The sequence below is a fragment of the Barbus barbus genome (assembly GCF_936440315.1).
Source record: "Barbus barbus genome assembly, chromosome: 3".
NCBI classification, from domain to species: Eukaryota; Metazoa; Chordata; class Actinopteri; order Cypriniformes; family Cyprinidae; genus Barbus; species Barbus barbus.
Window position 1 is genome coordinate 27,123,476 of NC_136731.1, and position 24,126 is coordinate 27,147,601.

The window sequence follows — 24,126 nt, forward strand, 5'->3', positions numbered from 1 at the left end:
AAAAAAAAAAAAAACCCCAAACCAAACACGTGGACAAGGTACCATGTGATGCTTCTGAGGTTCATATTGTAAGCAGTGGAAATGTTCTCTTCCCAGAGCTTCTTATCTATTGTTCTCCTGAAGCGGAGCTGTTGTCAATAAAACATTATCCTTCCCAGCATCCACCTGTAATGCTCAATATAGGGTTGCCCATTGAATTTCACTTCAGCTGTATTCTGGCTTATTTGTGTATAACTGTAATTTGGATCTGATGCCACCATTGTTGCAATATACAGTATGTACTTTTGTCTTTATAGGCACATTACATAAATTAATATTAGTGATTTCTATATTTATTTGAATGTAAACCTACATTTGTAATGTGTTTCTAATCTTTGTGCCGATAACACACGCGTGGCTTATTTCTGTGATCATTTCAGCTACTACTTTAATACTTGCCAAGGTTTTACTGTACCAGTAGGTCATACTGTATTTCAGTGGCATTATACTGTACATTTCTGTAATGACATGTCAAGCTCATGACTGTAATTTGCAAATTTGTGGTTTCTTTTTTTAATGTTGGCATTATTTTGGAGTCGGCTTAAGCTGTCATTGATTGAAGTCCTGAAGTGGGCTCTTATCTTAGATGTTATCATAGTGAGAGCTATTTCTGATGTTTACTTAATGTTCCAAAAGCGCTTGCCATTTTGAAATACCATGATTTATGGGTACCTAACAAGTAATATGATTTCTTTAAGGTAACATTTAAGGCTAAATGTATAAGGGAATGTATAAGGGATTATTTTTTTTCACACACGCACACACATATGTGTATATATATATGTATGTATGTGTACTGTGTGTGTGTGTGTGTGTGTGTATAGATAGATAGATAGATAGATAGATAGATAGATAGATAGATAGATAGATATCAAAGATGAAAAAGGTTCATTTAAGCATTTTTCCTGTACTTTAGAATTTGTTCTGTTTTAACTTTTTCTTCTAAGCAAAAAATAATGATAATCATAACCTTTTTACCATGAGTTTCAGAAGACACCCGCTAAAATGTCACTCCGAGTATCAGTAGTTGTATACTAAAAGATCTTGTCAGGTATGTTTAAAACAAGAATTATTAGATTACATAATGGCATGAGTGACTAATTAAATGTAATTATAAATCTTTACCAATCTCTGCCACTATCCTTCAAACCAAGTTTGTCAACAAATGAGTAAAAATACCTATTTTTTTTAAACTGTAATAAAATTTAGCAAGACCAATTTTTCTTTTATAAATTTTAATAAGTACAGGTCAGATTAAGTATGTTTTCATTTTACATAGATATATATTTTATGCTGAACGAATATGGAACATTATTTCTCCCATATTTTGACATTTTTTCACAGAAGTTGTTTAAAACAGTTGACACTTTTCTTGCATTTAATATGCTTTCTTTGTATATAAAATTACTTTTGTAAGTTTAATTTGGTGCAGACATCTAAATGGAACGTCCTGTCTTTGACCCATACAGTTGGATTATTTGTTTTTTAAATCTTTTATAATTAAATGTATTCCATATATTTAATTACTTGTATTTATTACAGTACAAATATTCCATTTAATCAGTCATATACTACAAAGCTATGAAAACTGTCAGTGTAATAATTATAAAAGAATTCTGAAAAAATATTGAATGACTGATGTGATTTTAAACATACAGCTTATTGGTATGTATATATTCATTGTTGGGATTGATGCCATTGAAGGGAAATTGAATGTACCACCCTTAGCACCTGTTTAATAAAATTAAATAGAAATGTGTGTTGTCTAGAAAACAGGCTGGAGTTAATGTTTGTATAATATCTAATGCCATTTTATCCAGGGGTGTTGAGGCATTACATTTTGTAAAAAAAAACAAAAACCACAAATTTGTCACTATAATTTTCACTCCTAACTCCCAAGCTTTGATTTTTATCTGTTTTTGTAAATATTATTTTGTAAACAGACAGGAATGTACTGCTGACACAACATGGTGTGTTTTATGTAATAAATGGTTTTGAGAAGCAGAGTTTCTGTTTTCTGGTTTAAAACTCACTAGATCTGATGCAGATTTTCACGTACATTGTGCTTCAGAAAGAAACTGACATGTTTTTGCTGTTGAAATGAGAACTGAAAATGAGTAAAAGGGCTTAAAAAGAGGATAAATCCTGGAGAGTGTGTGTCACGAGCAGCACAGTGGAAATTTCAGTTGGTCCCTGATAAGCAGACATCTTGTTGCTTCATGTGGTGTTGGTGGTGGTTCCTTTCAGAGTAGCGTCACTTGCAGACAACAACTCTGACGGTAAACCAACTTTCCACTGTGATTGTAAACACCATTGAAGAGGCTCTCGGATCTGTTGCCACTCACTAAAACAAGGAGAAATCAGTTTCATTTAACAGAACGCGTCACATCAGCTTGTTTACAACCCTAAAAGACTGTTACTTTCTCTAGTTAAGCCCATCTTCTGTTTTTTTTAGAGTGAAATGCCGTGTTTGCTTGCTTTTAAATATGCCACGTTATTGTTATTGTTTATTAATATTAATGCATAAAAGGCCAAGAGTAGTAGAGATATGAAAATATAATTTGCACATCAATGCAAACACATTATGTTTTGAAAGTCCCAGACAAACAATGCTGGTTTCTGCACATTGTAGTCCATGTACTTTAGAGATTAAGCACAAACTAATTTGTATCCTTTATCATAATATATTCCAAACCCACAACATGAAAATCCAGTCTCTACAACCCTGAATGAGTTTTTCATTGCTGTACCTTCCAGCGGTTTTTGTTTGTGCCTTTCTCACACAGCTGATCGCTACAGGAAGTGTTGCGTACGCCGCAAGCGTGTCACTTCTCTATGGCAGATGGCTTGGCAATCGGTTAAATGCAGTGGTCCCTGCATCCATCAGTCAAACGTGTGAGACGCGCCAGAGCTGAAATGTCATAATAGACTCTCCGTGAAGGAGTGTCTGTCACAGACATCAGAACTTTTGTGTCTAGGCCATCTGTATCTCCCTAGTTCACCCACAGCTTCAGAAGCCATCAGATCCCACTCAGCCTTTGTTCTGAGAAGCACAAGACATTTAGCTCCTCTTCTAGCTGCTCACCAAAGCACAGATAAATGTGTTTTCTGCACGGTTAAATGCGCTTTCGAATGTGCGTAGAACTTTGTGCCTTTGTTACAGTTGTTAATAAAAACACATTTTCAAGATCATTGGTTTGATTAGGAGAGGAAATTATTGGCTCATCGTCTGCAGCCTTGAATGGTATTTAATGCTCGTATTCATCTCTTAAATCTTAAAATTACCTCTTTAAAATATATATTATTTCTTTTATTATTATCATATTATTTTCTTATTTTCATTTTTCTTTCTTTTTCTTCCTCCCTCCTCTTGATAAACGTGGGATTGCTTTTTCCAGCAAGCCTTCTTCAGTCTAATAACAGCCATTTTTCATTGTGGCCATCAAGTACAGATCTCCATTAATGACACAAACACTTGTCCATGTATGAGAGTCATTATGCTGGAATGAAAGAGTGGCATGAATTTAATTATTTGCTGTTTTATTTATTTAATTAGACATTTTCCTCTATAGTCCTCTGAGACCACATGCCCGCTGGGTTTGGTTTATTCTTATCTCACTTAATTAGGCTGGACAAAGCTTTGAATCTGTTTTACTTTTGGATTCCCCTGTTAATAGTTTTGGCAAGCATTTGTACTGGAAAACATTATTTTATCGATCCTTTGTTCTGTATGATCTTAAGGAGTAGTGTTAAATAACCCTTTAAAAACAAGGTTACAGGAATAGTTCACCCATAACTTAACATTCTGACATTATTTATTTATTTTTTAAAGATTCATTATGAACCTCTTATTATATAACAACAGTTTGTGGTGAACGGGCTACTGAGCTAACAAAACAAAGCACAAATAACAAAACACAAAGCACAAAACATAAATCACAAAAAGAAAACACAAAACAAAACAAATAAATAAAACAAAGCACAAAACAAAACAAAAAACACAAAGCACAAACAAAACAATAAAACTAAATGAAAAGACAACAGAAAGAAAAAAAAGAGCTATATAAATACTTGAATAAAAAAGGTATTTTTTGTAGTCTTTGTTAAAAAATGCTTATTAAAGGGATAATTCACCCAATTTTAATTTTTGCTGACATATTACACTTACTGTGCTCAGTATGTGTAATATGCAAAAGACTTACCATAAGACAATAACTTTGACTGCTACATCAAAAAGAAGAAATTAAATTGACATTTGTTATTCAGAGTGACCAAAATCTAATGCCATCTAACGTTTCATTTGAGTATTATTATTTAATGATTTTTAAAATTAATTTAATAATAACTATATATATATATATATATATATATATATATATATATATATATATTTATATAGGTTAGAAATCTAATGCATCTTACATGGTAAATTAAATACAAATGAACAGTCCTAAGATTTCCCAAACTTATAGCACTTGGTGCTCCATTGCTGCCTTTGCTTCAAAGCATAGTGGGAAACATGAATGGCAGTGCTGGTTATTTCAGCATTAGCTTGCTTCAACACTCTCCAAGAATGCCATCAAGAGCAATTTGCCCAATGAGAAGAATGGATACTTGTATGTTTTTGTGTTTCTTTATGATTTGGTGATCAAAATGTGTAATCATGGCCGTGTTGCTCTCTGAACGCCTCTTCAGCTGCGTTTCGCGTGTATGTTGATTTCATCTTTCCTCCAAAGACCCAGTCCAATTAACCTCCTGCTTGAAAATCATCTTGAAAGCTTTTCCATTAAATGTTTTCCTTGTGCACATCAACTCAACAAATAGGTTTAAGAACTCTGAATTGCGACCACAGTAATCAGAGACTGTTTCTCCTATGCTGTGAATGACATTGAATAATCTACTTGGAGGAGGAATGAAAAAATTGCCACTATTTATATGCTAATGTTGGAAGTCCTGTTTTTCATAGGTGATCAGTGGCACAAAATTAGCCTGCTCTACTTTTCTGCACCTGTGCTTTTAATAAGGAAATGTCTTTGTGGTGCTGTGCTGGGAAAATGTTTAAATAATGAACATCATATTATATTGTTGACAGTTTATGTAATAATGTTTTAGCACACAAGAAGAGTGTCTTATTAAAATAGTGCAAAGTCATAGTAATTATCTTTGACAAATGATGTTTTGATTAGGAATATGCTCTTTATATGGATTCTTTACCAGTGGGTTTTCTTTTCTTTTCTTTTTTTTTGTTTTGTTTGTTTGACACTTATGTATGCAACAGAGCTAATTTTTGCAATAAACAAATGATGTATGTGGATGAGAAACTACAGTTCAAATGAAATGTATGAATGTAAGCGCAGGTTAACACTGCCCTCTGCTGAATACAGTTATTTTTTTATTTTTATGCAAGCAGGATGAAATAAAACACCTCGATGAAAGAAACCCTCACTGCTAACGCTGTAAATATACAGAGCAGTTTTTCAGGTTCATTCAAAGCAGGTCTTTTTGAACCATTCATTAAATAAATCAGCCTACATCTGCTGCGTCATTTGATTAGAGCCACTAACACGAGCTGGCTCATAAGAGTTATTTGTGCATGAATCAGACTACACGGATAGAGCTGTTTGTATTGTTTTCTGTGTAGCCCACAAGAGTAATGCAACAAAAAGACAATTCACAAGTAGACTCTTTTGAATCTATTGGGTCACATTCAGTAAAGACTGTAAGCTCAATTTGACGGCTCAGGTAAAATATGATTTATTTCACCTTGGCGCAGATTAAAGGACGTGAGTGTCACAGAAGTAAAGCGGTGCAGAAAACACTGATACATCCATCAAAACTTCTGACTTAGTATAATATGAATTATAGGGGTGGCACGGTTCGCGGAAAAAAACCGAACCGCACGGTTCTCCACACACGGTTCGGCACGCGCTAGGACCGCGGTTCAACTGAATTCTGACAACGCATGTGGTTTGTTATAAATAACACGTAAAACAAATAGGGTTCGGCTAATGTATGTTTCTGTTAATGGATGCGCATTCTGGCTTCCCAGTACATTATAACAACAGCGATGAGAAAGAAGAAAAAAAAAATAAGTGGACAAATCATTCACTCTTGTTCAATGCGAGTGCGTATGCTGGAATATGAGCATTTATTCCGTCATCACCCGGGTGCTGATAGCGCGCGCACAGGTGAGACCTGAACAGCACACGTTGATATCGGTGTTTAGACTAAAGTCATGTAAGCTTTGCCAGCTCAAATATTTAAGAGCCAGAGGACGCGAGCTCGCGCGCGCAGTGAGAAGATTTGTGCGTGCGCTCATCAGAAGCGCACAAACCTGCGCCTCAGAACGCGCGCAAATATGAAGCTCTCTCTGAAGTATTGTGTTTTAATGGATAAATTCACACAAAATTCTGTCAAAATGCCCGTCTTGGTAAGTATCCTATAGTAGACATAGCCGGCTGGGTGTACAGTATCAGTGCTTTCTCTTAAAGTGACAGTTAATATTAAATAAACAGCAACAACAAAGAAATCACTCACTGCTCTTGATTGAATCGCTTTTGTAACTTTAATAAAGAGTAATCTTTAATTTATACAGTCAAATATGCAATGCTGTTTTACCTTTGATTACTTTAATCATACTTCAATTTCTGTACCTAAAAAACCCCCTGAAAATCACTGATTATTTTATTTGTATCTTTACTCTATTGTATTTTTATTTGTGCTGTTGCTTGTAGTTAAAGGTCTGCTTTTATTTGTGTACACTCACAATGAAAACAAAACAGATTTTATATATATAACATGTAATAATATTTAGCATTTTCACATCAAAATAAAAGAAACTGAGCAAAGTAGATGTCTTTTTTTTCCCTGTTGTACCGAAATTGTATCGAACCGTGACCCCCGAACCGAGGTACGTACCGAACCGTGACATCTGTGTACCGTGCCACCCCTAATGAATTAGTCTGTGCTTTAGTCATTAACCTGTGTATTTAAGTTCCTGTCTGTTCAGTTTTGTCTGGTCTACTTGATACTACCCGGTGTTCCTGTCTGTGTCAGCCTTGCCTTGTTTGGATTTGATTTAAAGACTGTTATTTGAGTTTACCTCCTCGTCCGCGTGTTCCTGTATCCTCCTCGTGTGTGCACCGTGACAGTCATAACGGTACATTTTTTTAAAATGGACTTTTATAAAGCTGAAAAAATAAGCTTTCCATTGATGTATGGTTTGTTAGGATTGGACAATATTTGTCCAACATACAACTATTTGAATATCTGTAATCTGAGGGTGCAAAAAAATCCAAATATTGAGAAAATCACCTTTAAAGTTGTCCAAATGAAGTTCTTAGCAATACATATTACAATTAAAAAATTAAGTTTTGATATTTACGGTAGGAAATTTACTAAATATTCATGGAACATGATCTTTACTCAATATTCTAATGATTTTGGCATAAAAGAAAAATGTATCATTTTGACCCATACAATGTATTTTTGGCTATTGCTATGCGGGTCCAGGGAGACACACACACACACACATATAAGTTTATTTGCAAAAACATAACTTTTTTTTAATGTTATGTTTTGTGTTAGTTAGCTGTATTTTTATTTTGTTATTTTTTCTTAATCAAAATAACCCCACTGAGGTTTGCTTAAGATTAATTGGAATGCACAATGAAAAAACATGATTTTTGAAATGGTTGAAAATTGCGCAAATGTTTTTACAAATTAACTCTTCATATATATAAATAACCTATAAATGAATGGCAAAAGGAATGTTTGGTTATTTCCTTTTACTATCTCAGGCATCCTTATTTGTCACTGATCCAAGTGTTTCCTGCCAGTTGTTTGCATCTTACCTTTTTCTCATGCCTTTTGCCAGATTTCGTGTAAAGTTTTAACACTGCCACACAGACGGCAGTGCATGATAGACAGCAGGGGGCCACTGTGAAACATTTCTGACAGCGGCTGGAACATGGCTCATGTCAGCACAAACGCCCATCTCGCTCGGCCCCCTACCGGCCACGGGCCCAACAGCAGGAGGGGCGTCAGTCCAGCAAACAAACTTCCCAGAGAGCTGCGAGGAGACATCAGAAAGTCGCTCGCGCTCCTCCAGAATGAACTTTTGGAACTTACGTCGCAACCAGTTTATAAAGGAATACGGTTTGCAGCTAAATAACATCTCCTGAGCACATTTAGCACTTGATGTGCTTTCATTACCACGAACAACGGATTTATTTAGTAGGCGCCTGCCTTTATTCATAGTTTAAACGGACAGCAGCGGTCGCTTTGCTGGGGAAGGACCTCTTCAGTGTGAACGCCTTTACAGATGTCTTTATAATGGAGGAAAATGTTTATTGTGTTTCAGCTTTTTCCTTTTAGTGTTTGTTTTAACCGCGCTGAATATTCACAGCAGATGTCTGCCGGCGCCAGCTGAGTCTATTCCATGTACATTTTGTATAAAACATAAAGTAAAGTTCTTTGGCACTTTAATGAATAGGCTACACCAGGTGTAACTAACCGCGTTTAAGTTGCAAAGGATGGCCGGCGTGGTGCGCATCCTGAGCCGGTGTCTGCTGCCCGCTGAGGCCGCTCACGATGACCGGAGTAACGGGAAAGCACAAGACCGGGAGCGCGAGGCGAAGCGGCGCAGTCGCGAGATCGACTCCATGCTCGCGCGCGAGAGACGCTCGGTGCGGCGTCTGGTGAAGATCCTGCTGCTGGGCGCCGGAGAGAGCGGCAAATCCACCTTCCTCAAACAAATGAGGATCATCCACGGGAAAGAGTTTGACCAGAAAGCGCTGCTCGACTTCAGGGATACCATCTTTGAGAATGTCATCAAGGTAAAGGTCTCACGCGCGTGACAAGTTTGCTTGAGGTTTTGTTGTTTCTGGCGTCACAATAGTAGCCTATGTTTTGTTTGTCAACCGTTTTGTGAATTTGCTGCGTTTCATAAAATTCAACTTAAATGTATTAATTATTAAAGTTATAGATAGATAGGCAGATTGTTCTAAAATGCCACCCTTAGAAATTTGTATTTAAGAAATAAATGAAAAACGGTTGGTAGGCATGCAGGCAAATGGATAGATGGATAGTTTTGAAATGCCACCTATAAATTTGAATGTAGTTTATATATTTCATCATAAATTAAGTTGAATACAGATGGGCGACTGCAAGTATGGATAGATAGAAAAGTAGATAATTAATAATCTTAATAAAATAATTCTGTGTTGCATCAAAACATCTTAAAATGATGTTGTGTCAGGTTGTTTAGTTAGTCTAAGGTCACCAAAGCCATGTTTCCTTGCCCAAACTTGCCTGTTTCCTGCTGTAACATGCACTTTTGTTGCAATAAGTAAAACAAACATTCTCTACAGAAATGAGAAACACAAACAAATGCTTCTCTTTTTTTGCATTCAGCATAATTAATACTTCCCCAAAGTCTGTGCTTCAGTGATCAGAAAGTGCTCACATGAACTCTCATCACATGTACATGAACAATCTGTCAAACATGCAGACTCACATGAGTTACTATCAACCCTTTCTTCAGCTACATATAGTGCAATATCCATACAAAGGTTTTGGATACCCAATCCATGTGAAAATGTTCACTTTTTCTCTATCTGACTAATTCATTTTGCTGTTAGTCATCTGAAGGTTGCTTTAGGCATCTGCTCTACTGCAAATCAGAATGCCAAGGAATTATTCTTGGGTCATTTCCCTGTAAGCACATCTATTTAAGACGTCTGTGTTTAATAACAGTAGCTTGACTCACAGTTTGGAGTTAACGGGAAAGGAGTGAAAATGCATCCCAGAATGTGTGTGCGAGATGAGGTATAGGCCTAGGGCCTGGGGCTGTTGGAGTTACAGAGGAACATGAGGAACAATGTTTGGCCTTTCTGGTAGAAGCAACTTTTGTTATAAACCAGTAATCACAAATCAGCATCTTAACATTTGCAGGCTGGCAAATGTTCTCTCGTAATTACCACAAGACTAAGCTTAGCTGTCCTTACATTGAGTCACTTTGTTTGGTCTAGGTTCATCCCTGACTCTGTTATGAACGGAGAGATTGTGTCTGACTTATCATTGAGATCAGCTCATGTGCTTTCTGAGCTCACGTGTCTTTGGATGTCTCAATATGTCTTGATTTTTCCCCTATCTGCATATTTTCTGCACTTGTGTCTTCCTCTCTTTATCTCTTATTTGGTTTTACATTTGGTTTGGGAAGTTTACTGATGGCATCTGATGTGATCATAGTTAAGCCTTTGAGATTAGCTGCTGATGGCAGAAGACTCTGAATCTATGTTACAATAGGGAGGGATAGAGAAGATCTAACATTCTTTTCATGTTGTTCAATACGTCTATGTGCTTAACAAGCACTAGTTGACTGAGTCAGAGCTTTTCTGTGGTGTTTATTTATACAAATCAGTGTACTGTGTAAAGCTTGTCCCTGTCATCTTTATGGTACTCTGCTTTTATGTTAGATGAGATGGAATTATATGGATCAATGACATAATGCTAATTTTGTCTTATTTAATAATTTATTAAAATATATAAAAAATGAATACAACAGAAACATGCAGAAAAAACACATAAAACTGAAAATTATATAACTTTATCAAGGCAAATAATCTTCTAAAATATCAGACAATTTGACCTTGTTTGACAAGACCGATAAAATATGAATTAATAATTTATGATATTTGTAAAAAAAAAAAAAAAAACACTAATAAAAAATAAAAAATAAATTAAACACTTTTTACTCTAAAAAATGTATTATACAAGTAAACCCAACTACATTAATCATTAAATAAATGGGTAACACTTTACAATAAGGGTACATGAATAATCATGTACTAATGCCTAAATTAATACTTAATTCATCACATACTAATGATTATTAAAGGAGTATTTTTATTCCTTCTTAAAGCGGCTGTTTGATTTAGTTTATCCATAAATGTTAATTAATGCATTAATTATCAAACATGTACTAACATGTAGTTAAGGCTGCCGTTATTCATGCATGAATCCGTATGACTCCAGTCGTAGTTAAGGATAGCTCTTCGTTAGTTCATAATTAGTTAACTCCTTTAATAATCATTAGTATGTGATGAATTAAGTATTAATTTAGGCATTAGTACATGACTATTCATGTACCCTTATTGTAAAGTGTTACCAATAAATCTTAATATGCCGTTGTATTGTATCAAATCTTCTTAAAAACATGTTGAGTCAAATTAAGTTATTCAAAGGTTACCAAGACCAAGCTGCATTGCAAACTTGGCAGTTTTCTGCTGCCAAATGCACTTTTGTCACAAGAAGTAAAATAAACATACTCCACACACACACACACACACACACACACACAAATAGGTCTAATGCATTTTTGATGACAACCATTCAGATTTGTACACTTAAATGTATTGACATTTTTCTCAAGTCATTAAATTAAAACTTTTGGTAACACTATAGATTAGGGAAAATTATTCACTATCAACTAGTTGCTTATTAATATGCATATTACTAGCATATTGGCTGTTTAGTACTTATAAAGGACATAATAATGCATGACCATATTCTACACCCTAACTACTACAACAGGTTCCTTACTTACTATTAATAAGCAGCAAATTAGAGGGTTATTCAGGGATAACTCTTAGTTAATAGTGAATGTGTGTTCCATATTCTAAAGTGCTCCCAAATGCTTTTAAAAAATGCTATAAAGTTTTGCAAACCCACTTTAATACAAAGATTACAGTTCTAGGAACCTGGTGCATGTGTTTTAAACTAGAGTTTTTGTCATTGTTCCACATATAATAAATGCTTTTCTTCTCTATTGGACATAAATATGTTTGTATTCTGGCAAACTATGATGTTCATTTATTCAGTGGGAAACTGAAATAATAAATATTCCTGTCCTTGGTCTTGTTATCTTACCCACAGTTTGGTCAAAAGCAGTGCTGCCAGATCAGAGGTTTGGCTCAGTGGAAGAGTTTAGCTTTATATGGAAAAAGGTTATGTTTCTCAGGATGTCAGAGCAGAGGTCCGCATGTTCCATCTCCATGCTTCTGGTCCACCAAACATTTAGCCGAACTGCCAGACATCACATCATGGGGCCTTCCCACAGCTAGAGAAATGTGTAAGAGTGACTCCAGGAGCCCTTGTCGTAGAGGGACAAGACTGAGGCAGAGCTAAAAGATTCACTTTGCTTCGACTGGGACTGATTGCGATCAGATCCTTTTCTAACCCACCCGGGGAGCAGAGCAGCAGAACTGAGCTTTCTTTCTGTTGATGATGTCATCTCAGTTTATTTTCAATAAGACCCCTTCACCACAAAGTGACTATAGTGAGCTGAGGAAAACATTATAATGTAGTTCTGATCTCTTTCATTTGCTCCAGAGGCAAATGCTGAGGCCTGTGTTTTGGAGCATCTATGTTTATACGAGAATTTGAAGTGAGTTTTATGACTAACTTCACTAAATGCCCTAAATCTACGTGTTGGCGCTGATTACATGGTCCACTCGCTGCCCTGCCAGTCAAGTGAAAAGAGCAATTGGCCGTGAAGAATGCCTAAAGTTTTGTGTTTCTGTGTGGTTTACCATGGCTTCTTGTCACAAGTCACCACACTTGCTTTTATAGTTGTTAACAATATCTCAAGGTTATGAAACACCTTTATTTAAATTTGCTAAACTTCTTGGGGGTTTAGGAAGCAAAACGTAACATAAATAAAGTCCAAATGACACAAAAAGATCATTTATAGTACACTAAAAACTACTATAATTTTGTGCTGTCAAACAATTAATCGCATCCAAAATAAAAGTTTTGTTTACATAATATACATGAGTGTACGGTGTATATTTATTTTGTATATATAAATACAAATATTAATCGTTTGATAGCACTAATATAATTATATTAGCTCTTTAAATTCGAGGTGGATTCTGATTGGCTGTCAAGGTTTTAAAAGTCTAAAAGTCATTCATACTCTGTGCTGTTAAAACTTTACATTTACAATTAATAAAAAATGTTTAATGTGGTACAATATAACATCTAAATGAACTGCTTTTATTCAAGTCAAAATATTATTTAACGTGGCTAATCAACTTACATTAGGTTACAACAACAAGTCAGGTCAGTTAGAAATAACCATCCAGAGTTAACAACTGCAGAGTTTACGTTTTTACAGCGCTTTTATTGCTTTTATATGCCCTTGTGCTACTTTTTTTGTCCATTTCGCCAGAATGTGTATTTTGATGACATTTAATTGCTTTATTGCATTTTTACTGGCATATAGATGACAAATTTGAACTAAAAGCTACAAAGCTTATGTTGAGTCAGAAGTATGATACTTTTTTAATTTAAAAGTTTTGTGAACGTTTAATGCAGGTTTGCTAGTTTTCTTTTCTTTTTTTCTTTTTTAGTAAGTATAAAAGTTCCACATTGGTGTTAATACTTCTGTAAAATTGTTTGCAATTCATGTAATTCAGTTAAGGTCTAAAACAGTTGCCTAAAACATTAGTGGGATTTTTTTTATTTTTTTTAGCACAGTGGACAGTTTAAGGAAAGCATGTGATAATACTTAATTTCACAGTCTCAAGATGTGTGAAGTGGCTTGAGAACTGGACTGGAGACCTTGTTTGTCGGCGATGAAGTCAAGGTCAGATTGGAATAGCTCCACAATGGTGGTCTCTGTGGGCTTGCAGTATCGCACAGTCCACAGAGCCAGAGGAAATGCCTCTCCTCAGTGCACAGACAGCGAATGCTGCAAACAATGGCGATTCAGTCGTGCCATAATCTCACCTCAGACCGTTTGTCATCACCCTGCTGTTCAACCCGTCCCTCTGAAGGCTCTAGGATGATGACAGTGTTGGTGATGTTTGTTTAACTGATACCAATTTGGAGCAACCCCAGTCCAGACGTTTCCTCAGGGGGGAAAAAACTAGAACAAACGATCCCAGAGGTTAACAGTCGCGTGAGCGAATCTCAGTTTACGTGCTGATCAAATTATTGGCTATTTTAAAGATAACGTTATCTTCATTTCAGCCCCTTTACAGTGGCAAAGGTCCAGGAGATAGTCCTCTCAACTTCTTCCAGATCCTTCCAGTAATGCCTTTTTTGAATGTTGCAGCACCATTTGCCCAGATGTGGTCTGTCTGGAAAGGGTGTCACATGTTTTTGCAACCAGTGTTTATTTTTTAAAGACAAACTTGTTAGATAAAATCTAAATTAAATTAAATTAAATTATATATCACTTGTTTGATGATCCAATCAAAACCAGATGGATAAAAACAAGTCTCACCCAATGCCATTTAATATACTGAAAGGATGCATTAAAAAAGCTAAATGTGTTGTGTGTACAGTCTTCAATGTCCAAATAAATGATTTGAGACACCACACAATCAGTCTTTACTGCCTTGTTGTTGTAAACCCACATTGAGTAGGCTGAGTAATGACTGGGAATTTATTACTTCCTAGATCAGTAGCTAGCTATCTGGTCATTTCTGTTGACTCTTTAATGGTTCTATCTTTGATAGGAGAGTGATCTAAAGACTGACCTGATACTGACACTGTGTGTTAGGACACGATAAAATCTCACCTCCGTTTGGCCCCTCCTACGCCCCACTCATCACTCTGACCCTTCAAGAGTCAGTTTCCCTATTGCAAAGCTCTTGATCTCTTGTGCAACAGGACACCATTGGCAGTGGAGCATTTCCTCTGTTTACTACATCCTTGAGAAAATAGTTGCGGTATTCAGTAACTGCCCAGAATGTGTTTGTGCTCCACCATTCCAAGGAAAGCGTGTACGGAGGAGCAAGCTACCAAAAAGTTGTATCACACCGAAAGGTTTAAATTCATGCATCCTGCTCAAAAGATCCTTGCGGGGGAGGATACAGGAAGTGGCTGAAGGGTGACACAGGGAACAAGCATAATCAAGCCTATCTTCCTGTGTGATAAATCTGAGAGTTCCTCTGTGACCGGAGTCTTGGGAGGCTCCTTCACAGGCGGCTTGTTTATGGCTAAGGAGTTGTTGCTGATTTAGCTGTGGTTGCTCAATGGTGGGGAAGCCGTGAGCGACTGCCTGGTCAGCTGCCCACTTCTGCTTACGCTGCGAAATCACAGCACTACCATTACCACCACTAGAGTAATTACTGCGCTTGACACGCAGGGCCGTCTAATGCATGTCAGATGAGGGCCAACGGATTGGATTCGCTGTCAGCTGCATCTCTCAGCAGAAACCAAGTTCCCTGAATAATATCATTCTTGCTCTTTGTTGACTGAACATTCAGGAAATCCCCCCTTTTTCAACAAACAACAAGGGAAATATCAAGAATTGTCTCTTGTAGACTTAAAAATTATATGGAAAACTCTGTGGTTTTTCCTGAGGACTTACAAAACAAGTCTCTTTGGAAGATGCCATTTAAAACAAACACTTAAGGCTTGTTTTTCAGGAGGCTTTTCAGAAACGATAGGAGCCTTGCTCACGGCGATGTGTGGTTTTGGAGCTATTTTTGGGGCATTGCCATGACTCAGGAAGAGATTGGAAGCCCTGCAACTGACCTCTCCGCTGTGATGAAGCTGCCTAGCCCCTCTCTCTTTTCTCTCGCCCTGACGGTGTCAGTGGATCCAGCCAAGGAGGACAGGAGGATATGTGTACGCTTCCCTGATAGTGTTGGCCAGAAGTGGGTGAAAGGTCAGCGATGGATGGGTGGGTTTGGGGGGCTGCCTCTCGGACACAAATAAAGGCAGAATTGTGACTGAGTTTGGCCCCTAGGAAAGTACCCTGACAACCCTGGACTAAGGCACACTATTAAGAGTATTAAGAAGAAACAGCAGGGAGACCTTAAGCATGAACAACTGTTTACATTTGTTAACTGTTTGATGGCTCAGGGAATCTTGGGATTTAGGAGGTGGGGGAATCTCAGGATTTGTTGGAGACTGCCAGACTAACAGGACTGTACCACATTCATTTCCTGTCGCTGCCCTGCTGTTTTATTGGTTTTGCAATGCAACCGTCTCACGTTGATGTACAAATCCCTCACACATGAGGACAGACTAGGAGTTTTCATTGCCTTTACGCTCAGCCTATTGACCTGATGTGCTGGAATGGCATTAAACGGACTCATCCGGGTCACTGGGTCAAATCCCATGAAGCACCTGTGCATGAGGGACCCTTTATCTTCTTCAGAGACAAAGGGATGCTGGCTGCTCTAATGACTCTAGGATACGTTTGCTCTGGGCATTTTTGAGTGCTAGTGTCAATGATTCATACTGAAGAGTAGAAGAAGAGGACCAGAACCCCCTTCTGGGACCCTGAATATCAGGATGTTATTCCACTGCATCAAAAAGGAAGGTGAAATGTGCTGCAAAGGAGGATTTTAAGGCTGCAGTTATTATCAAGAAAAGTCAATGGCCTTATGTTGTATTTACAAAGCGTCTCATGATATTTCTGCTCTTCCACAGAGCACAGCCCTCCTGGTAACTGCCAGAGGCTCAGTTCAGGGTTTTGTGTATTCGATGTTATGCTTGGAAGCGAGGAGGCTCATCGAGGAAGTTTAATTTTAGTGCGAATGCTGTTCTCAACAGAGCTTTCTGGAGATGTTTTCATTTTTGGCTTCAGAGTGTTTCAGTTCTGGGATCAGATCTTCCTTTCGGGTATACATGTCATGACTGAGTGGCAGCAATCTGAGCTTCTTCCAAATGTAGTACAAGAACACTTTAGATTCGTCTTTAAGTCGTGTCAGCTGACAGTGGTATATTTAAAGGGACCATAGTTTTGACATATCTTATATCTTTTTAGATTTTTTTTTTGTATGTAATTTTTACCCTGAGGTACAATTGTAATGTAAAGGTCTTTTTGCACCAAAAGAGTAGTAGTTTTACAAAATGTTCTCCTTCGCTCTGACATTTTTTTTTTAGAATATAGACCTGTTCACACCAACGCTAAAAATTTGGTCAGATTTTTGCATTCATTTTTCCCGTTCAGATCAATTCGTAAGAAACGGCTGAATAAAAATGCAAATTCATTCTCTGACAGTAGGTGGCGCTTAGATGCATTAACAGCCATTCATTCAAATTAAAATGTTTATCGCAATAGTTTTTGCACCGAACATATGTCTTGGTTTAAACACAGGCCTACACACTCAATGAAACGTACAAAAGGTATAGTTAACAACATAATTAATTCTGGTCAGTTCTGATTTTAGGACTTCTTTATAAAGAGCCTCTTATATCATTGGCTAACCTCGTATTGCTGTGGTTCACACTCTTGTACATCATTATTTCAATTATTTGTCCCTTTTAACATAAACAGTGTGGGAGATTTATAGAGACTGAACATTAGCAGGTTTAGAGCGTGCTGTAGGTGTTACATGAAGACATTGCTACTATCTTTATTTTGTCTCCAGAAGAATTGCTTCATCTTCCTGTTATAGAAGCTCAGCTCCAGAGACACACCCTGCTGTAGTTATACACCCCAGACAAACAAACATGGCATTAATCTCTCTCTCCTTCTCTTTGTCTTTTTTTTCCTCAAAGGGGATGCGGGTGCTGGTGGATGCCAGAGACAAACTTGGCGTTCCCTGGCAGAACTCTGAAAACGAGAAGCATGGCATGTTTGTTATGTCCTTCGAAAACAAAGCAGGCATGCCCGTCGAACCCTGCACCTTTCAGCTGTACGTGCCAGCCCTGCAGGCACTCTGGAATGATAATGGCATCCAGGAAGCCTACGGCCGACGGAGTGAGTTTCAGCTGGTGAGTGTAATCACAATACATTTCCTGATAACCTGTGCCATCTGGATACTCTTCACAGGAAGAGCCACATTGCTCTTTGGGTAGTTGGCAATGTGTGTTCTCATAAAACAAATAATCTATTATTTACCTGGGGTAAGTGCACTGCTCAAGGGCGCAGTGGTGATCGTTCATAGATAGCCTCCTAAAGTGGAGCTTCAATGGGCAGCACATTCAGACAACAGTCCAACTAACCGTTGGAATATATAGTGATATTATTTAGTGAGATTATTCAGGGAAAATGGTTTACATTAATAATTATTTTAATTTCAATTTATAATTACATTACTGTTCAAATGTTCAGTAAGTTTTTTAATAATACACTTCCTTCAAGGTATACGTTTTATATGTGTGTTCCCTGGGTATCAAACCCATGATCTCTACCAGTCGTACGCCAAGGGGGTACGGGAAATATGGTACTATTTCAGTGTCAGTTAGATGGAAATCTTTGGCCTAGCTATTAAAGCTAGACACAAGGAGACCTTAATTAAACCTGCCGAGTGCAGAAAAGCAGAGGAAGCTTGACTTATTTATGGGCATCTCATCTCAGCGTGTACGTTGCCTAATGAGTTCAGAAGCTGTGCACAGGAGTCTCTCAAACTTTAATCGCTCTGACTGCGCACTGGAGCGATGTGATTCACATAAACATCTCTGTCACAGTACCTCTGGATCTTTATGAATTTTTTAAGTGCTGTTGAGAGACCTGAAGATCTAGGTCAATGGAGCAGGATGGAGGACAGGATAGACAGTGAGGAAATGGCACAAATTTCCCTTCATGCATGAGATGATTTGACTTCATAGTGCTCAAGTTCTTTTGTCTGTAAAGAGAAAAACCTTCATAAAATCTAATTTTTCATAGAAATTGAGAGCATAAAGTGTCTGAAGCATCTCATTGATGCTTCTTATTTTTATGAAGTAGCTCCTGACCTTTTGCTGTGGTCATACTAATTTCAAAGGCTAAGAACAGACGGCTGTAATCTGATAAATCACAAGTTCTTCACAAGTGGGTTTACATCGTCAGCTCTTGCTACTGTGATTAAACACAGACGGTCTTGTTCAAGGACAAAAAAAGACTCATACTTTACTTACTTTTTATTTACTTTTATTTGCTATCTCTTTGGATAAAACTACATTTCGGATTTGCATACATTATCATAATGAAGCCAGTTTATGATATCTAAGATATTACTCAGTTCAGCATTTTTTTGTGCATTAAAATTTGATATACTACCCCCTAAATCACAATGATTTTGTCAAACTTGAATTGTGACTTGAAAAATGCTAAAACTTAAATAATAAAAAAATAATATAATTGTAAAATAAAATGTTTTTTATAAAATAATATGTTTTTAATGACTGAAATTCAATTGTGATATCTGTAGAGCATGATGGCTAAATGTCTACATATATTTAATGCTGAATTTAATAATAATAGATAAGATTAAAGCACCCTGGCAAAAATAGACTGATGAGAGATCCCAGTGTAGTACAGTTCAATAATTCAATGAAATATTGAATCAAATGAACAGACTGCAATGTCTGTTATTTCTTCCCATTGCAAAAGAAGATTAAAAGAAAAACCAAAAACCCACAACACAGCACTTTAACTGTAGATAAAATTAGAGAATGACTGAGAAATTAAAACCTAGTCCATCAAATGATGGAAAGTAATTATAAATCCAAGATATTTAAAGAGAGAAGAATCTTTTACCATCCAACTCTAGGCGAATAAGCTTTTTAAATATACTTCTACCATTTTAAAGCCATTATTTGCTTGTTTTGCTTTAATGAAAAATGTGTGACGCCTGTGGAGTTTGACCCAGCTGTTTTTCCTTTCGGTCTGTGACATGAGTCTTTTGACCCTGTATGGGTCATTACGTTGAACTGGCCATTAGGGCCAAAGGGCTGGTGCCCCAGCCTCCCTCAGCCTCTTTTGTTCTGTCTCTTCTGTGAAGGCCAGTTTGTTTGTGAGTCCATTCAGAAGTCAGTGAGTGGGAGGACGTTACAGGGCTCAGCCTGTCCGACTGAGTAACTCCCGTTCCCTATTGACCAGAGGCCCAGAATTAACCCTGTCCGACAAGTCTTCGTTTCTACCCCAAACAAAAGTGCGCCTATGGAAATGCTGCTCTTTTTTTCCTTAACAGAAAGTCTCTTTTCTACCAGGACTGCAAGTTGTACATGCTAATGAGACCAGAAACTCTCTTTAGATCCCACAAACAGCTCACATATCAGAGATTGCATAGAATCAATTCAGAATTTAAAATACACTATGAGGTTTCCAGATTTGAAAATTGAAAAACAAAGGAACATTATGATACAAAGACATATTTTAGTAAATTTGTGATATTAACTCTTTGTACAGACGGTCAGATGAAGCTTGAGATGCTCTTGGGATCATCTCAACATGAACATCAGCTTTTTCATTTACTTGCAGTTAATGCATCTCTTTGTGAGGAACTTGGCTCAGTTTCCACCAGTGTCTGCTCCGTTCCTTCAGCTCTTGGGAGGATTGTGACCATGCAAGGGAGGGCCTTCAGTACTTGGTTGTAGCCTTTTAGAGGATCTCTTTAGGGAAAAGCATTGGCATTGACCATGAGAAACAAGCATAATACTTTTTGTTAGTGTGCAACCCTAAATTAATGTCAGAAATCCATTTGACCTTTGACCGTGATAAATGTTAAGGGCTTGTATTGAGTTGGCTACATGGATCTTGATAAATCTCTGTGATTCGAGTTTAATGGTTGAGTTATGTGATTTTTGCTGAGATGTAATTTCCCTCCACCAGTATTTATGAGGACAATTTAAAGGAAAACTGGCTTTAATGTGTGTAAGACTAGAACATTAACACAAAAAAACAAAGAAAATGGACTGGATCCATTGTCAGAAGGCTGCCAAAATCACAAGACTCGCTGTTAGCGGGAATGCGGCTCTGGTCATATTGTGATTGGACACAAACCTTGCTTTGCTTGAAGGCTGCAGAGAGTTCATGGACAGGAAGTCTGTATCGCTGCTTTGTTGAAGGCTGACGCTGCTGCCCCCCCCAAGAAACCACACTAGATCTCAGCCACAGCCCAGACCAGAGAAGAGATCTGTCTGTGCAATGCAGCTTCACCACAGTTGAGTCAGAGCCATCATAAATTCCTTCCTGACAAACTCACCATAATCTTCACATCCATCCAAAAGGGTGGGTCACATGTATATCAAGTAAAGTGAGACACTAAGTTGAATAATCTTCATAAAACTTTTTGAATATTTGTATGATTTATAGGAAAGTGTAATTCATTCCAAATGAAATTAAATGATTTGATTTGAAAGTGAAAATTGAGAATTTACAATGTTACTACTATTGGCAGAGGCTGTGCATCCATAACAGGGTGATTCTCACAAAGACTGTTTTATATTATTGGTCATATTTCACCTCGAAATCAACAGAAAAAAATATATTTTGCATGAAGAAATGGAGCCATTAAAACTTTTTGCATTGTGACGTTATTTTCATTACAGTAAAACAGATTACAACAGACTACACGCAACAATTTTAAATTATTTTAAAGAATATAATCTGCATAAATAAAAAGCAGTTAAAAAATTATTCTGTACAAATACTCAATTGCTCATGATTATCATTAACTGTGATCACTGTTTTTCTTTTGATTTGGAAATGAAATGTATGGAAAACCATTTCCATAAAAAATAAAAAGGTAATTGTCTCATGTTTAAGACCGTATTGCTTGTAATAGTGACTTCGCCTCCCAGTTTTTAACTTCATATGCTTTATATTGCACAATATGACAATCTTGCAAATGTAACTTTATAACTCACAATAGCTGTTTACATACACCCATATAATAAATGTATAATTGGATTGATGGCTCAGCTGGACTGGAAATCCTTCATGTGATCCAAATTAAATTTAGATCGGATTGAAAGGGGTTATTGTCAGAGGTGGGGACAAGTCACACATGGTCAAGTCCAAGCAAGTCTCAAGTCTTAACCATCAAGTCTCGAGTCAAGTCTCAAGTCACAGTTCAGACAAATCAAGCAAGTCAAGTCAAGTCAAGGGTTCACCCTAAGCAAGTCAAGTCAAGTCGTGATAAGTTTCAAGTCAAGTCAAGTCACAGTACTAAAATAAATAGAGGTTAATTTTTTCGTTACATATTTATTTTTGCACAGAAAAGATTAACTTGTATACATATATTATGTATCCTATTCATTATACATTTGCTATATATGAATTATATGCATATGTGTGCTACATTAATATCTGAAAATAAAATTGTGTTGCTTACACAAAACTTTTAAAATCCAGTCTAAAATGTATAATCCAATCTGTCTAATTCAGTTTAATTGAAACTGTCTAAAATGTGTTGCATTTACAGAAAATAAGGTTTGCCAAGATGTTAGCACTAAGCTATATAGCTTAGTGCTAACATCTTGGCAAACCTTATTTTCTGTAAATGCAACACATTTTAGACATATATATATATATATATGTATATATATATATATATATATATATATATATATATATATATATATATTGTTTTTTTTTTTTATATGAAGGCCGTAAAACATGCGCTGTCCATTATAGGGCATCCTATAGGTATCTAGTGATGGGAATCTCAGATCATTTTACTGACGCGCATCTTTGAATCTCGTTAATCAAAATGAAAGGATCTTTTTTCGAGTCATTTAGCTCATTTCAGCAGAATATGTATGTTAATAGCCCATTCACGAAGAAGTTATGACGCTTAATCGTCATCTCTGCGATGGACACGTAATATACACGTTTCATACTGATTATATAATCTGAGAATATTTGTTTTCTATTTGAACTGGTTCATTATAAAAAATATTTCACGTTCTATATATTTATCCTGTTTGGTTTATTTTTATTATTTTACAGTGCACAACATTTTGTTGTTATTGTGAGTGTACACACACACACATACAAAGTAGACACTTAACAGATTCGAACGATGTAATTATTCTTGTCTGTATGTCCAAAAAAAAAACTTTTTAAGTGCAACCCAGACAGCACACATTAATCTACCCGATAATCTACCCAATGCGCCTCCATGTTAGCCTGTCATGCAGTAGGCTATAAGCGCACTGCTATTCAGCTTCCACACGCAGTCCACACAAACACTTGAAAATGCGCACATTTAATATTGAATTATAGCCTACGTTACATGCCCGCTCATTTTAAGATGCCCCTCAACATTAAAATTCAGGCTACGCTATTGTTCCCCACAAATTCCCCACATCTACAAGACGTATCAATGATGATAATGATCACATCTAATAAGAAAAAATAAAACATAATATGCAACCAAGGCCAAATTATGACAAACATAAATTATTAATTCATTAGATGAATCGTTACTGACTAAAAAGAAATGACTTTCCTTGTGGTTCTTGAAATGTCGGATAAAATTTGACGTTGTGGTTGTCGTGTCGGATATTCTTGCGTTGCATACTCTGCATCTGGCAAATCTTTTTTTATTGGCACGGTCCAGTTCAAAGTCCTTATAGCCAAAGGAGACTATTTGTGGAGCTCGACTACTGTTTGGCGCAGTTTCAATTGTGCAGCGTTAAAGGCACAGACGCTGATTGGTGCTGACGTCACAATAGTTATTTTTTAAAACGAATTTTATTGCTGTTTGTTTATTATAAATTCAAGTCATTGTCGAGTCTTCCACTTCAAGTCAAGTCAAGTCTCAAGTCAAGTCTCAAGTCACTTGCTCTCAAGTCAAAGTGAAGTCAAGTCATTTTCATACTTTAATCAAGCAAGTCGCAAGTCCTGAAAATTGTGACTCGAGTCAAACTCGAGTCAAGTCATGTGACTCGAGTCCCCCACCTCTGGTTATTGTAGATCTGAAATAATACAATAAACGGGAAAAATTCAGCACATAAATGCAGAGGTGGGTAGAGTACCAAAAACTGTACTCAAGTAAAAGTAAAAGTACTTCTAGAAATATTTACTCAAGTAAAAGTAAAAGTAATCGTCTGAATAGTTACTTGAGTAAGAGTAAAAAAGTATCGGATAAAAAAACTACTCAAGTAGTTAGTTACTAGTTACTTTGGATCATATAGGTACTGAATATAGTCTATTTTTATTTAGATATATAGATTACATTTATGTAATGTGTATGTGTATACACACACACAGACACACACACACACACACACTGCCGTTCAAAATATATATATATATATATATATATTTTAATGTAATTTATTTCAGTGATGCAAATCAGAATTTTCATCAGCTTTTACCCCAGTCTTCAGAGTCACATAATCCTT

At 36.6% G+C, this 24,126-nt stretch overlaps 1 protein-coding gene across 1 annotated transcript in view; it reads left to right on the forward strand.

Moving 5' to 3' along the window:
* The first annotated feature begins 8,104 nt into the window (after nucleotides 1–8,104).
* LOC306859961 (guanine nucleotide-binding protein subunit alpha-12-like) overlaps nucleotides 8,105–24,126 on the forward strand; it is a 34,124-nt gene continuing 18,102 nt past the window's right edge. The window contains exons 1-2 of the mRNA XM_079401396.1: nucleotides 8,105–8,876; nucleotides 17,569–17,784. Coding sequence (XP_079257522.1) covers nucleotides 8,574–8,876; nucleotides 17,569–17,784 — 519 coding nt within the window. The 5' untranslated portion in view covers nucleotides 8,105–8,573. The remainder of the gene's footprint in view (nucleotides 8,877–17,568; nucleotides 17,785–24,126) is intronic.